The sequence below is a fragment of the Symphalangus syndactylus genome, chromosome 18 (assembly GCF_028878055.3).
Source record: "Symphalangus syndactylus isolate Jambi chromosome 18, NHGRI_mSymSyn1-v2.1_pri, whole genome shotgun sequence".
In the NCBI taxonomy this organism is placed as follows: domain Eukaryota; kingdom Metazoa; phylum Chordata; class Mammalia; order Primates; family Hylobatidae; genus Symphalangus; species Symphalangus syndactylus.
In genome coordinates, this window is record NC_072440.2 from 83,537,640 (window position 1) to 83,551,318 (window position 13,679).

The window sequence follows — 13,679 nt, forward strand, 5'->3', positions numbered from 1 at the left end:
AATTTAGCACCTTGAGAAAATCAGGTTGAGAATATAGGAGGTATTTGTGTCCCAATCATTTTTTTTTTTTCCTTTTCCCAAAATGACATGTGAAGGTTACCCTCCCCCAAGAAACTTTCCCCGAAGAAGAACTCTTTCTATTCTTTAAAACAATCAGACACAATTACCTACTGATGCCCTAGTAGTTACACATCATCACGTGGCTTCTTGGTTATTGAAGGAGTTTGACCTCTCGGCCAGGCTGTGACATGCACAGCCTAGGAGGCACCTCAGTGCTCTGCATTGTCCTGGATACGAAACAGTTGCTTAATAGGTATGTGTTGGATTGGACTCAATGGCGGCCAGCCAGCTCCAAAATTCCAGCCACCACCTGGTGACCAGCATTTTTTCTGCCTTTGAAATAGTGGGTTTGGTGACTTGAGGATATGCTCGTGGTGGCGGGCAGTTTGGGCTCTGGTTGGCCGTGGCTTGGGCAGTCCTGCTGGGGGCAGGCCACGAAAAGCAGCAGCTCCCACACCTGGGCTGCACAAGAGATGGAAGGCGAGTGCTTCATGCAGGCAAACCCAGGAATAAAACAGCTTTGGACTTTATTTAAATGTATCCATTCCAGGTGCATAGGCCTGGAAGAAGCCCAGGCCCCAAGAAGTCATGACTGTCCCCTGGGCTTCCTATGGCACCAGGCATTGAAGCATGTCCTGGTGGCCGGGAGTGGCTGGGGCAGAGGGCAGTGAAGAGAGTGGCTATAGGGAGTTTAGGGTGAGGACCCACCCCCGGGCCTAGAGGGCCACAGTGCGCAGGCTCATTGGAGGATCTTCCCTCTGGCCACCTCTCCTGCACCTCCAGATCACTGTCCCGATGACGCCCACCACAAGGCCGACTCCCGCCGCCACGGGCACAGCCCAGTAGAGCACCTCGGGGGCTTCTTCAGCCTGGTCTGGGAGCAGTCGGCTATTCCGCAGGGTGTAGAGGTAAGGGCTCTCCTGTGGAGAAGGAGGGGGTCAGTGGAAAGGATCTCCAGGAACCATCCATAACCAAGCCAAGACTTGCCTAGTCCCCATTCCTGAGATGCTGTGATAACCCTGCACGTTTTCACAGCGCTTCCCTTTTGTAAAGCTCCCTCATTTAGGTTGTGCCCAAACCCTCTTTAGCAGGCTGGGCCTCTAAAGAGGTCAACACCCAGCTAGAACCTTCTTTTGGTTTCTCACCAGCGTTTCCCTGGCCGTCAAACCTGATTTTGAAAGATTGGGAACTGATAGGTGACCAATGGCAGAGAGCCCTGGGGGGCCTGTAGAACTCCCACCTCTGTTTCCTCGTGGTCAAAACTGTCCCCATTCTCGCATCCCAGGGGTACCCAGAAATCAGGAAAGGGCAGCATGGAAGGACAGCTGGTTTTGTAGTAGATGAAAGATCCCCAAATCAGAAGGGCCGGGAGGGGAGGCATGTGGGCAGATCGTGTGCATTCTTGCCTTCCTACGCCCCTCTCCACTCTCAGTGAATGTGAATTGGGCACCTGCTGTGTTGAGCCCCCTTGCTGGAAGCTGTGATGAGACCGGAGGGTTAAGATGTGATATCTTTTCTTGTGGCCCAGGAGGAAGGTGAGACGTGCAGAAACAATCACATCATAAAGGAGACTGGGTCAGTGTCTTACGAGAGGTACAAATAGAAAAGGAGACCCACACGGGTGAGTGGAGACAGGAATGGTAGGTAAGAGAAGGTGAAACCATCGCTTCGTGAAGGCAACATCTGGGCCTGGAGGGAGGCGGATGTTCTCATAGCAGATGGAAGATGAACCTCCAGGAGCACATGGCAAAAGGAAAGGCCTGGACGCGGGCAGTCGTGGGGCTTCCTGGGAGATGGATCCACTGGCCAGGAGTGCAGTGTGTGTATAATGGAGGGAGGTGACCCTCCTCCAGACTCTGATCAATGGACAGTAGGGATCAGGCAAGGATTTCAAGCAGCCTTGATGGGGCAAATTACTTCCAGGAAGGTCTATCTGTGTCTGGCAGCAAGTGTAGGGTGGATGGAGAAGAGGGAAAGGAGAGCTGGGGAGACAAGTCACAGGCTTCAAAGGTGGGCCAGGTGAGGGCGGTGTGTGTGGTGAGGGAGGAAGACCATTGCAGGCTCCAGGAACAGACGCTGAGTCTATCTTTGCCTCCTGATCCCCAGATCCTAGTACACCGCCTGGCACGGGAGAGCTGCTTGATGCACTTTTATTTATTTTTGAGACAGTCTCACTCTGTCACTCAGTCTGGAGTGCAGTGGTGCCATCTCGGCTCACTGCAACCTCCGCCTCTCAGGTTCAAGTGATTCTCCTGCCTCAGCCTCCCAAGTAGCTGGGATTACAGGCACCCTCCACCATGCCCGGCTAACTTTTGTATTTTTAGTAGAGACGGGGTTTCACTATGTTGGCCAGGCTGGTCTTGTACTCCAGACCTCAGGTGATCTGACCGCCTCAGCCTCCCAAAGTGCTGGGATTATAGGCGTGAGCCACCACACCTGGCCTTGATGCACTTTTAAGACTGAGGATGCATCAGAGCTTTCGGAAGGAATGGGTGACCCGAGACACCCGCCAGTGCTCATCTGCCTCCCTGAGTGACTGTCCTCACTTTGGTTGGAGCTGTTGAATGTCCTCTCCCCTTACTCCATGGCTGCCCACACACTGAGAAGTTTCCGTGGCACTGGGGACAGGTGGGATTTGAGAAGATGGCAGTGAGTGAAGCCGCATTTGAGGGGGCATCCCCGGGGACTCTTCTGTGCTTCCAGGGAACAGGACAACCCCCACCCCAGGCATCTGTTCCACCTGGGGCAGGCAGGACGTTTACTCACAGGAGAGGGGCACTTGAGTTTGGCTCGGCTGTGGGTGAAGTTGTTGGAGGTAGTCTTGCGGCCCACTGGTTCCAGCTGGAGAGAGAGAAAGGACACCTTGATTCTCTCCAAAGCTGGGAGACACTTTCCTCTCTGAGGGGGTGTCTCATACCAGAGCCCCTCCTTCGGGAAGGGGGTGGGGGATAGAAACCAGCAAAGTGGCTGGTTTTTGGCCCACAGCAGGGACCCAGCAGCCTGGGGCTGAACAGGAGCTGACTCATGACGCACAGAAGGCTAGGCAGCATCTGTCGGCAGGGCAGGACCCTGAGTCTGTGCCGCGTAGAGCAAGGCCCAGGAGAGACCACCGGTCCTGAGTCCACAGGGAGTCTGTGGAAGGGCTGGGACCATCTCTGGCTTCCTCTGTGAGTGGCTGTGATTGCAAGACACCGTGTTTTCAATTTCATAAAACAATGACAATCCTATTTACCAACTTCTCAAAGTGCATGGGGCTAGTCAACCTCAGGAAACTTTGGAAACATATTGGTTACCGTGACATCATTACTGCACTTGTCAACCTTAGGAAATCGGAGTTTCTCACTTGTGCCACTTTGTATGTTTTCCACATAGATGAAAAGATTTATCTGAAATATCCCTGGGTGTAAATACCTTTGATCCCAGGACCCTCTGAGGATGAGCTGGGAGCTACTGTATCCCCCTCCCCATTATCTTTTAGCCAGTAGCCAGGCCCAACATGTGGCCAGCACTGAGAAGAATGAGCCCCTGGCACTAACATCTATTCAGAGTCTGTTTGGAACATCTGGCCTCCACTCTTTGTGTAATCTGCCTGCTCCTGACCACAGGGTATTGCCAGGGAGGGAGGTGAAAGTTCACTATCTGAGCTCATGACCACACCTGGCCCATGATCTCACTTTCTGCTGTCTGAAAGCCTTTTACACCTGTTCCTTAGTAACACAATTGGAGGAGGGAGGGCAGTTCTGTTCCTGGGAGAGATGCCAGGGTGACTAGACTGAGCATGATGGGTAGATGGCTGGGATCCAGGATCTGCTGGTAACGAGCTGTGCAGTGCTGGGCTGGCTACTTCTCTGAGGTTAGGGACAGGCATGACATCCTGTACTGACACCTTGGTTTGTTGTGGGCATCAAATGAGAAGATGGCATGAAATCACATGTGATTGCGGTGGCTTACATACATAAGGTAGTATGATTTCCACTTTCTTAAGAACTGAGGAAACTCAAGCCTATCGTAACGTGACAGAATAAATGCTAAAGGTCAGGGCGGCTGATTCCCGATGCTATTCCAGGAACCCAGAACTAATTCACACGGAAGATGATCGTGATTTCAAGGGTTTGATGAGTGCAGTTTCTCCCTTTCTACTGGTTCCTTCTCGTCAGTTAACAACCTGCCCCGACATCTCCCCTCCTTCACCTCCCTTTCTTTGATTCATGTCCCCTCCAGTGACCGTGACTGTTACTTCTCACAACTTCTGGAAAGAGCTGTCTATAGGTGCTGGCAGCACTTCCTAATCTCTCCTTCTCTCTGCTGCTCACTCCAGCCAGTCTGCAGTCTCCATCGCTGGATGGAAGCTCTGGCCCTGGCCACCAATGATCTCCATATGGACAGAGCCAAAGGTCTTTTTTTTTTTTTTGTCTTCATCTTTCTTGGCTTCTCAGGAGCATTCATCAAAGTTGACAGCTCTTTCTCTCTCTCGAAACACTGACTTGTCTTGGCTGTCTGGACACAGCATTGTTTCTCACTTCCCATCTACCTCCACACTCTCCTTCTCATCTCTCCCTGGAGTTGAAAGCTGGAATGAATGCCCAGGGCTAGGTAGTTGGCCTTACACTCTTTTCTACCTATTCTTTCTCTAGGAGCTCTTAGTTGACCCTGTAGTGGCTTTTTTTTAAGACGGAATCTTGCCCTGTCACCCAGGCTGGAGTGCAATGGCACGATCTCGGCTTACTGCAACTTCCGCCCCGTCTCTGGGTTCAAGCGATTCTCCTGCCTCAGCCTCCCTGAGTAGCTGGGATTACAGGTGCAAGCCACCATGCCTGGAGAATTTTTGTATTTTCAGTAGAGATGGGGTTTCACCATACTGGCCCTCTATGCTAATAACCCCACTTTTTTTTTCTTCAATCTCCAGCTGTGACTTCCTCTGTGAGTTCCAGACTTCTGTATCCCGATACCTCTATGTGGATGTCTGGAAGGCAGTTCACACCATGTCCAAAACAGAAGTCTTGATTTTTTTTTTCCTCCCATGCTGATTTTTCTCTACCTGCTCAACCATCCACCCAGTTTCTTAGACGCCAAACCAAAAAGTCATCCTTTGTTCCTCTTCCCCATCATCCATCCGCCAGCCCACGACAGCTTCTCTCCTCCTCTGCCCTGACCCTAGTCTCAGCCCCCTTCCTCTCTCACCCATCACCAGCAGCCTCCTAGTGGTCTTTCCAAGTCCACCCTTGCTTTCTTCCAGTCCAGGGTACACGGACCTAGGGGTAAGCCAGAGCATATCCCTCTCCTGCTTAGAAGCATCTAGGGACCTGGCCCCTGCCCAACTCTTTGACCTTGTTCACTTCCCTCTGGTCACACTGGCCTTTAAGTTCCTCAGACACTTCAAGCTCATTCCTGACTCTAAGCCCACGTGGGTCCTATTTCCTCTGCCTGGCAACCTCTTGACATGCGCTTCTCAATTCACTGTCACTTCTTCAGGGAGGCCTCCCTCTCCCGCACCGTTACTCTGTATCACATCAATCTGCCTGACTTTTTCTTAAGCCATAGATGTGGTCAGAAATGACCTTGTTGATTATCTGTCTTTTCCCTACTATCCTGTATGTCCCATGAGAACAGGAGTCATCTTTTTTTCACTGCTGAGTCCTCAGCACCTGGAGCAGTACCTAGCACATAGCAGTGCTCAGTAAATACCTGTTGGATGGATGGATGAATTAATTAAAGTCACAGAGACCTGAATGGAGAAGCTTGGCGGGGGAAGGCTTGGAGCTGGCCACAGGGAATGAAATTGTTTTTCCTAGAACCAATCTTTCCCAAGCCAGGCACTGTGGCTACCAACCATGGAGCAAATGACAGGACTGGGCAGGGTGTAACGGACCTGGGTGGGCCACTGGCTTGTCCTGGAGATTCAGAGGTGGCTTCCTGCAGGAGGTGGCACCTGAGTTGAGTGGTGGAGTGGGCAAGGAGGTGAGAAGGGCAATCCAGGAGGAGGAGGAGAGCAAGAGTGAGCAGAGGTGTGGAACACCACGGGTGGTGCAGGATACTGCTGGAGTCAGTAGACTGCAATATGCGAGGCAGATGCTGGTGGAAATGGTAGCCAGAGAGGTTAATCAGGTGAACCAGGCCAAGTCCTAGAGGCCTAGTGTGCTGTGCTATGGGGCCTGGCCTGCCTCCTTCAGAGGTGGGAGGCTTTGGAAGTTTGAAAGCAGGGGAGTGACTGGGTCAGGTTTTCTTTTATGCAGATTACTTGATTTCTCTGTAGGGACCAGATCTAAGGCAGTGGTTCATAAACCCTGCACATTAAAATAATCTCAGGAGCTTTCACAAAGTACCAAATCCAGCTCCACACTCCAGACCAATTAAGTCAGAATCTCTGAGGATAAGCCCAGTCAGGCACTGATATTGTTTTTCCAGTAAACTTTTTTTTTTTTTTTTAAATTTGAGACAGAGTTTTACTCTTGTCACCCATGCTGGAGTACAATGATGCGATCTTGGCTCACTGCAACCCCCGCTTCCTGGGTTCAGTCTCAGCCTCCCAAGTAGCTGGAATTATGGGCGCGTGCCACCACTCTTGGCTAATTTTGTATTTTTAGTAGAGACGGGGTTTCACCATGTTGGCCAGGCTGGTATTGAACTCCTGACCTCAGGGGATCTGCCCGCCTCGGCCTCCCAAAGTGCTGGGATTACAGGTGTGAGCCACTGTACCCGGCCTCAAGAAAACTTTTAATTGAAGCTAACACACACATAGAAACTAGCACAAATCGTAAGTGAGCAACAGATGAGTTTTGATAAAATGAACATACCAGCATCCAGTCAGGCAACAGACTATTACAGTCCTCAGAAGCCCCTGTCCACCTTCTTCCAGGACTATTCATCCCCCAGTAAATCTCTACACCATCATGCTGACTTCTAACCTCATATGCCAAGCTGCTTGCTTTTGAAGTTTGTAGATATTATTGTATGTTGTTGAAGTTTGTTCAACTGTCACTTCTTCAGTGAGGCCTCCCTCTTCCCGGCCATTACTCTGTGTCACATCACCCTGCTTGATTTTTTTTTAAAGCCACAGATGTGGTCAAACCTGTATGGTATTCCTTAGTATGAATGTGCCACAGTTTATTCATCCATCCTACTGTCAGTGGACATTTGGGGAGTTTCTAGTTTGGGGCTGTTTATAAATAGTGCTGCTGTGAATATTCTTGTGTGTATCTTTTGGTGGACACATGTATACCTTTCTTTTGGGTATATACCTAGGAGTGAAATCCTTGGATCACAGGAAATACATGTGTTCAGCATTATTAAATATACCAAAGAATTTTCCAAAGTGGCTGTAGGCACTAATTGTTTTAAAAGTCCCTGGATGGCCCAGCATTGTGGCTCACACCTATAATCCCAGCACTCTGGGAGGCCCAGGCGGGTGGATCTCCTGAGGTCAGGAGTTAAAGACCAGCCTGGCCTGGCCAACATGGGGAAACCCTGTCTCTACTAAAAATACAAAAATTAGCTGGGCATGGTGGCATGCACCGGTAATCCCAGCTACTTGGAGACTGAGGCAGGAGAATCACTTGAATCCAGGAGACGGAGGTTGCAGTGAGCTGAGATCGCGCCATTGCACTCCAACCTGGGCAACAGAGTGAGACTCTGTCATACATACATACATGTCCCTGAATGATTCTAATATGCAGCAAGAGCTGAGAGTCGCGATTCTAAGAGCTCTGAAGACAGGGATGTCAGTTAGGAGGCTGGAGCTGTCACCCAGCACCTGGGGAGATACAAACACTGGCTGAGAGCAGGATTTCCGCAGAAGAGGGAGCAGGCAGCAGTAGACGACTAGGCCTCAGGAAAGAGAAACTCTTGAGATAAGAAGACAAAAGAAGGCAGATGAAGAGGAAAACATCCCTGGTGCGGCTGGAGCTTCTGGCTCTGCCTTTGCAAAAGTCTTGAGAAGGACGTGAGAGGAGGGGCGGGAGATGAAATAGTTTAAGGTGCTTTTTGTTTCCTAGTAGGGAACCCTGGGAACATCAGCCAAAGCCTGCAGACACTATGTCATAGGGCTCTAATTGTGAGACATGAATTCACCGGGTATATATGTGCTTATCAGGTTGGGAGCAGTGGGGAGGGTGGTGGCGTGGCCAGGTCACCAGGAAAGGACTAGAAAAACCTGGGCTCTAATCCCCCTTGTGCCATGACCAGTCTGTGTTATGTTGGGCGAACTGCTTCATGTCTCTATGCTTTAGTTACAGAATGTTCTGGCTAGATGACCTCTCAGTCTGTTCCAGCTCTAATGGTCTATTATTTATTTTTTGTTACTCTAGGGGTGAAATTCCAGCCAGAAGCCGATCTGAAAAGTTGGCATGATGCTACAGCTTTATGTTTAAGATTCGCTTTGGATGAAAACATTAGACTGCATAATTATTTCCCCAAATTATAGAGCCTAGGTTAAGAAACCCCTGGATGGCTTTAGTTCTGTTTTTGTTATTTTGAAATTCGGGGTATGGCTGAGATAATAATGGCTGGGGAACCATGGACAGTCTTGTTTTGTTTCCACAGTAGCTCCAGTGCAGTGTTTACGTTTTGTTTTCATATCTAAACTCCTCCCACTTTTCTTTATGAAATGAAGGCCTCTTAACTGAGTGAATGGGAAGAGCTACTGAACTGCTTTGGAAGAGAAGGCCAGAGATACATAGATTTTTTTTCTATTTGTTTTTTGAGATAGGGTCTCGATCTATGGCCAAGGCTGGAGTGCAGTGGTGCCATCTCAGCTCACTGCAGCCTTGACCTCCCATGCTCAACTGATCTTCTCACGTCAGCCTTCTGAGCAGCTGGGACTACAGGCATGCACCGCCACACCTGGCTAATATTTTGATTATTTTTGTAGAGACAGAATCTCCCGTGTTGCCCAGGTTGGTGTCTAATTCCTGGGCTCAAGCGATCCACCTGCCTTGGCCTCCCAAAGTGCTGGGATTACAGGCGTGAGCCACCGTGCCTGGCCAGAGCGACGTTGTTAATTCACAAGAAAAGAAACCAATGGACTCTTTTTCATGTTCCAGCCGTCACTACAGCTATCCAGCCCCAGGAGATTCCTGGAGGGTCCCAGCTTTAAGCAGACTTGGAGTGCCACCTGGTAGGAAGGCCATACCTTGATGAAAAAACTGGGAAGGAAGGGCCAAGGGCTTAGGGAATCTGTGGATTCCCTTGAGGTCTCAGGGGAAAAGGAACAGGGAATAGGTACCCTTTCTTTGGGAGGATTTTTACAAAGGAATAAAGTCACATGATTCAGCCACTGAAGGACGACTGCCTTCAAAACAAAATCCACAAAAGAAACAGGAATTATACCATATAAATTGATTTAAAAATTGTGCGGCAAACTCAAAGATATTTTGGTTACAATACAGAGTCTTGGGCTGAAAGAGTACAATAGAAGTTCTTGGAGTGGGCAGGTACATGATGTCCACAGGAGGAAAACCCCCTGACAATGGAAGTCGACATAAGCTGAGTCTGTCATTAACTAGGCCAAGGATAAAGCCAGTTTACATGCTGTTCTTAAAAGAAGAGGTTGCTAGAGAGGAAGAGATGGTATAGCTAAGGAGAAAGTCAATATTGTGAGTCAGCCGAGTGAGATGCTGGACATACTGGATGAGCTGACAGGGGTGGGAATATTTGCACAGTGGTGGTTGGCAGAGACACTATGGGCCTGAAACTGTGATAAAAGGAGCTGGAATGTAGCTTGTTTAGTTGTCACAGGACAAAGGAGGGAACATACAGGTTGGGGTGGGGATTGTGTTACCCACTGAGCCTGGATTAAAAGAAACCATTGGGTTGGGAAGGCATTTCATTTGCTCCATGCAAGAGGATCCAGTTGTTGGGGGTGACAGGTCAACTGCTGTGCAGAAACCGTTCAGTTGCTGGTGGCCAGCCACAAAAGGCAGAGTGAAGCACCAGCCAGCTGTCCCTGAAAGACCCCTGGACTGTGTGTTCATTTCATAAGGTCCCTTCTCTCCATCAGAAAGGACTGGAATAGGTATCAGCCTGGGAAAACAGGCTGTGTGGATCTCCACTTTTCGATGTTTAAAGAAACGAGTTGGGTATGAGTTGAGCCCGGAGTGCTTGGAAGGCTGATGGTGGTGACATTTGCTGAGTGCTAACTATTGTGCTGGGTGCCACGTACACATGATCTCAATGCGTTTTCTGAGACCTGTCTTATTTTCACTGTTTTATAGATGTTGATACAGGTGGCCAGAGAGATCATTTGCCCAAGGTCACACAGTAAGAGGTGGAAGTTGGTATTTTTATCCGGCCAACCTATCTGATTACAAAGGGATCCCCTTGCAGTACTTGGGCATTGCTGAAGGAACAAGGAATAAAGTTGTGTGTGTGTGTGTGTGTGTATAACTTTCAAAGGGTGTTGGATAAATACAGGGTATTTTCCCTTTGGAATTAATCTATCAGGACCAATAAGGTGTGCTGCCATTTTGGGCTTTGGGGAGAAAGGAGCCATGTCTCCAGTAGGTTTGCCATTATGAGACAGAGAGTCAATATCCTTGGATTCCCCCTTGACAAGGCCCACCAGGCCCTTGGCTGCTCACCATGTTGTTCCAGAGTGCGATGGCCATCTCGGCATGCCCACGGTCTGAGAAGTGAAAACAGTCCTCGGAGAAGAAGGTGAGGTCAGTGTCCCCTCTCTGCAACCAAAGGCAAGGAGGTTACCATCCTGGGAAAGGGCTCTGTTACCTGAGCCCCACTCCCTCTCCCAGCAGGTGCCCTGGGCATGTCTCCTTTCATTCTTTCAACTTTCCTGCCAACTGGCTCAGATACTGATGGAAAAACTCCCAGAATTTGGAATTTTCTTTTTTCTTTTTTTTTTTTTTTGAGATGGAGTTTCGCACTGTCAGCCAGGCTGGAGTGCAGTGGCATGATCTCAGCTCACTGCAACTTCTGCCTCCCGAGTACCTGGGATCACAGGTGCCTGCCACCACCCAGCTAACTTTTTGTATTTTTAGTAGAAACGGGGTTTCACCACGTTGGCCAGGCTGGTCTCAAACTCCTAACCTCGTGATTCAACCGCCTTGGCCTCCCACAGTCTGAGATTACAGGTGTGAGCCACTGCACCCGGCTGGAATTTTCTTTTTTAAACAGACATGAATTGGACCCACCCATAGTCTCTCCCTTTTCTTTCAGCACTCCTATCCTAAGAGTTGAAAAGAGTAACATTTTTAGGAAGCTTTCCATTCTATTCCAATCCAGAAAACATCAGGGCTAGGCCTGGGAACTTAGTCACTACTGAGTTCCTTTCCAAGCACATCTGAGTTCCAATCACAGCCCAGCCCCCACAAAAAGGAGGTAATGTGGAAAAAGCCGCCCTCAGGAGCCCTCTTGGAGAGAGATGGTTAAAAAAAAAATGCCCACTTAGAGAAGGAAATACATCCATCGTCTGTGATAAGGCCCCCATATGTGAGCCTCCCTAAAATACCTGCAGCTCACCTCGTTCAGTGGGGTGAGTGTGTTTTGGAAGAAAGGCTGCACCACAACTGCAAAGTCCTCACGCTGTGTGTATTGGTGCCAGTAGGAGAAACTGGAGATGCCATTCTGGGGATGGAGAGAGAAGCTCTTCAACCCTCCTGGCAAGGCTGCACAGACAGGGTCCAGTCCTGCTGCCTTGGATTGGTTGTGACAGGAGTCAACTCACCCTAAAGGACAGTGACTTTAAGGGGCTACTCTAGTGGGATGCAAACATGCTTTCATTCTCCACCCATTCATTGGCACGGGCATTTCAAGGCCCTATGCTGGTCCTCACGATCAGAGATGAGTTGAACCCCAGCGGCTCCTGGTGGGAGAAGCTCCCTATCTGCACAGCTCCACCCAGTCCCATTCCAAAGCCTCTGCCTGAAAGGCTGGGTCTGAGCCACTGACCAGATTGCCTAGGCCAAAGGCCTCTCCTCCTCTCACTGCATGAAGGGGTCAATTAGAACATGGGGCTGCAGGTCAGACGGGGAGCATCTCAACACCGGCTCCCAAAATGCCCGTGAACTTTGTGGGAGGAGACTCCATGGTGGCTGGATTTAAGTACCCAAGAATGGAATGTAAAAGGAACAGCCTAGATGTACTTATCTTCAAGGAGTTTATCATCCATCTGGGAAAATGAGCCAAGATGTGAAAACATGAGAACCCTTCGGGGCTTTTAGGGCCCATCAAGTACAGACTGAATGTGATATGGGGAGATGTCCATGGGTGAAGTTCAGGCAGCGGAAGCTCCTTAGAGGAGGGAAGCAGACTTGCCTTGTGAATGAAGGCAGGTCAGTTTGCAGAATGGAAATGCTACCTGAGCCTGAGAGGGAACAATAGAGGCAGAGACATAAGCAGGAGTGGAGGTGGGGAGATGGAAGGGGGTAGAGAGAGGGCAAGGAGAATTTGAGGTAGAGGTAAGTAAGGCAGGGCTAAGCCTTTTTCTTTTTTTTGAGATAGGGTCTCATGCTGTTGTCCAGACAGAGTACAATGGCATGATCATAGCTAACGGCAGCATCCAACTCCTGGGCTCAAGCTGTCCTCCCATCTCAGCCTCCTGAGTAGCTGGGACACCAGACATGAGCCATTGTGCCCGGCCTAAGCCTTTTGTTTTTAATGAAGGGAGGGGAGGAAGTGAGTAGTAATTATTACACATGGTTCTGGGTGGGGAATGGGCCCTACCACAAGGAGTCTACTCCGGGAGTCTCTTGCTGCCTACCCGCTGGGAGGAGGGGATTTTCTCAGCTTCCACTTTGGGGCCTCTCATTCCCTTCCCTGGCCTTGGTGTTCAATTTGCAGGGATAAGTATTTCAGGGGCTGTGATCTGCTTTTAGGGAGTGGCTTGCTCTTGGCCACATCCTGCTGAGCATTTGATTTCTGAGTCCTTGGAGTACAGGGGGCCTCCCAGCTGGGTCAGTAAGAGAAGGGCTGCAGGGCTTACCTGGAGGTTCCAGTTCACCTTCTTCAGTTCTTGCTTCTCCAGGAAGCTTTGCAAGTGTCTGAGGCAAGTGCAGTTGTTCCTGTGAGACAGGGAGTCTTGTATTGAGGCTCCCTGGGGCACTGTGGCTCTGTCCTCCTGGGAGGCTGGCTCTGACACACAGAGCAGGCCACTACCCCAGGGGCCTGCAGCCTGTGCTGCCTTACCTAGGGCAGAGGGTGACACACAAGTATCCCCACAATACACCTTTGGCTGACTCTTGGACCCAGGTTACAGAATGCTAACTCAGGAGCCCTGAGGTCCAGAGGGTCCTTGTTCAGAGAGAAAGAGGGAGAGCTGGCCCCTGGCACCTGGACCTCCCTGTGGACAGAACGTCTATTCCCCCTCCTCCTTCCCCAGCCTGTGGTCCCTGGGATTTCTCCAGAGCAGGACTGGGTAGACAAGAGACTGGAGTTTAGGAAACCAGCCACAGTGGCTCTGTCCCTGGGTTTGGAATTGCTCCTCAAGTTCCTGGGGCCTCTCAGCTCTTCCCGCAACTGCTTAGGACCCTCCCTCAGGGCTCCAGTGTGGGAAGTCTGTGGGAAAACTGGGGAGGGCCAACCAGTTGGAAGCAACCCTGACAACATGGAACACGATACAGACAGACTTTGGAGGAGCCATTCCCTGCAAGAGAGAAGGGTTCCCTGCAAGA

The 13,679-nt window shown here is 50.1% G+C and overlaps 1 protein-coding gene across 1 annotated transcript in view; it reads right to left on the reverse strand.

Moving 5' to 3' along the window:
• Positions 1-585: 585 nt before the first annotated feature.
• The window catches only part of PLB1 (phospholipase B1), a 212,625-nt gene continuing 199,531 nt past the window's right edge, over positions 586-13,679 (reverse strand). Inside the window, exons 57-61 of the mRNA XM_055253334.2 lie at positions 12,992-13,070; positions 11,530-11,634; positions 10,635-10,730; positions 2,827-2,901; positions 586-980 (exon numbers count right to left, since the gene is read on the reverse strand). Coding sequence (XP_055109309.2) covers positions 777-980; positions 2,827-2,901; positions 10,635-10,730; positions 11,530-11,634; positions 12,992-13,070 — 559 coding nt within the window. The 3' untranslated portion in view covers positions 586-776. The remainder of the gene's footprint in view (positions 981-2,826; positions 2,902-10,634; positions 10,731-11,529; positions 11,635-12,991; positions 13,071-13,679) is intronic.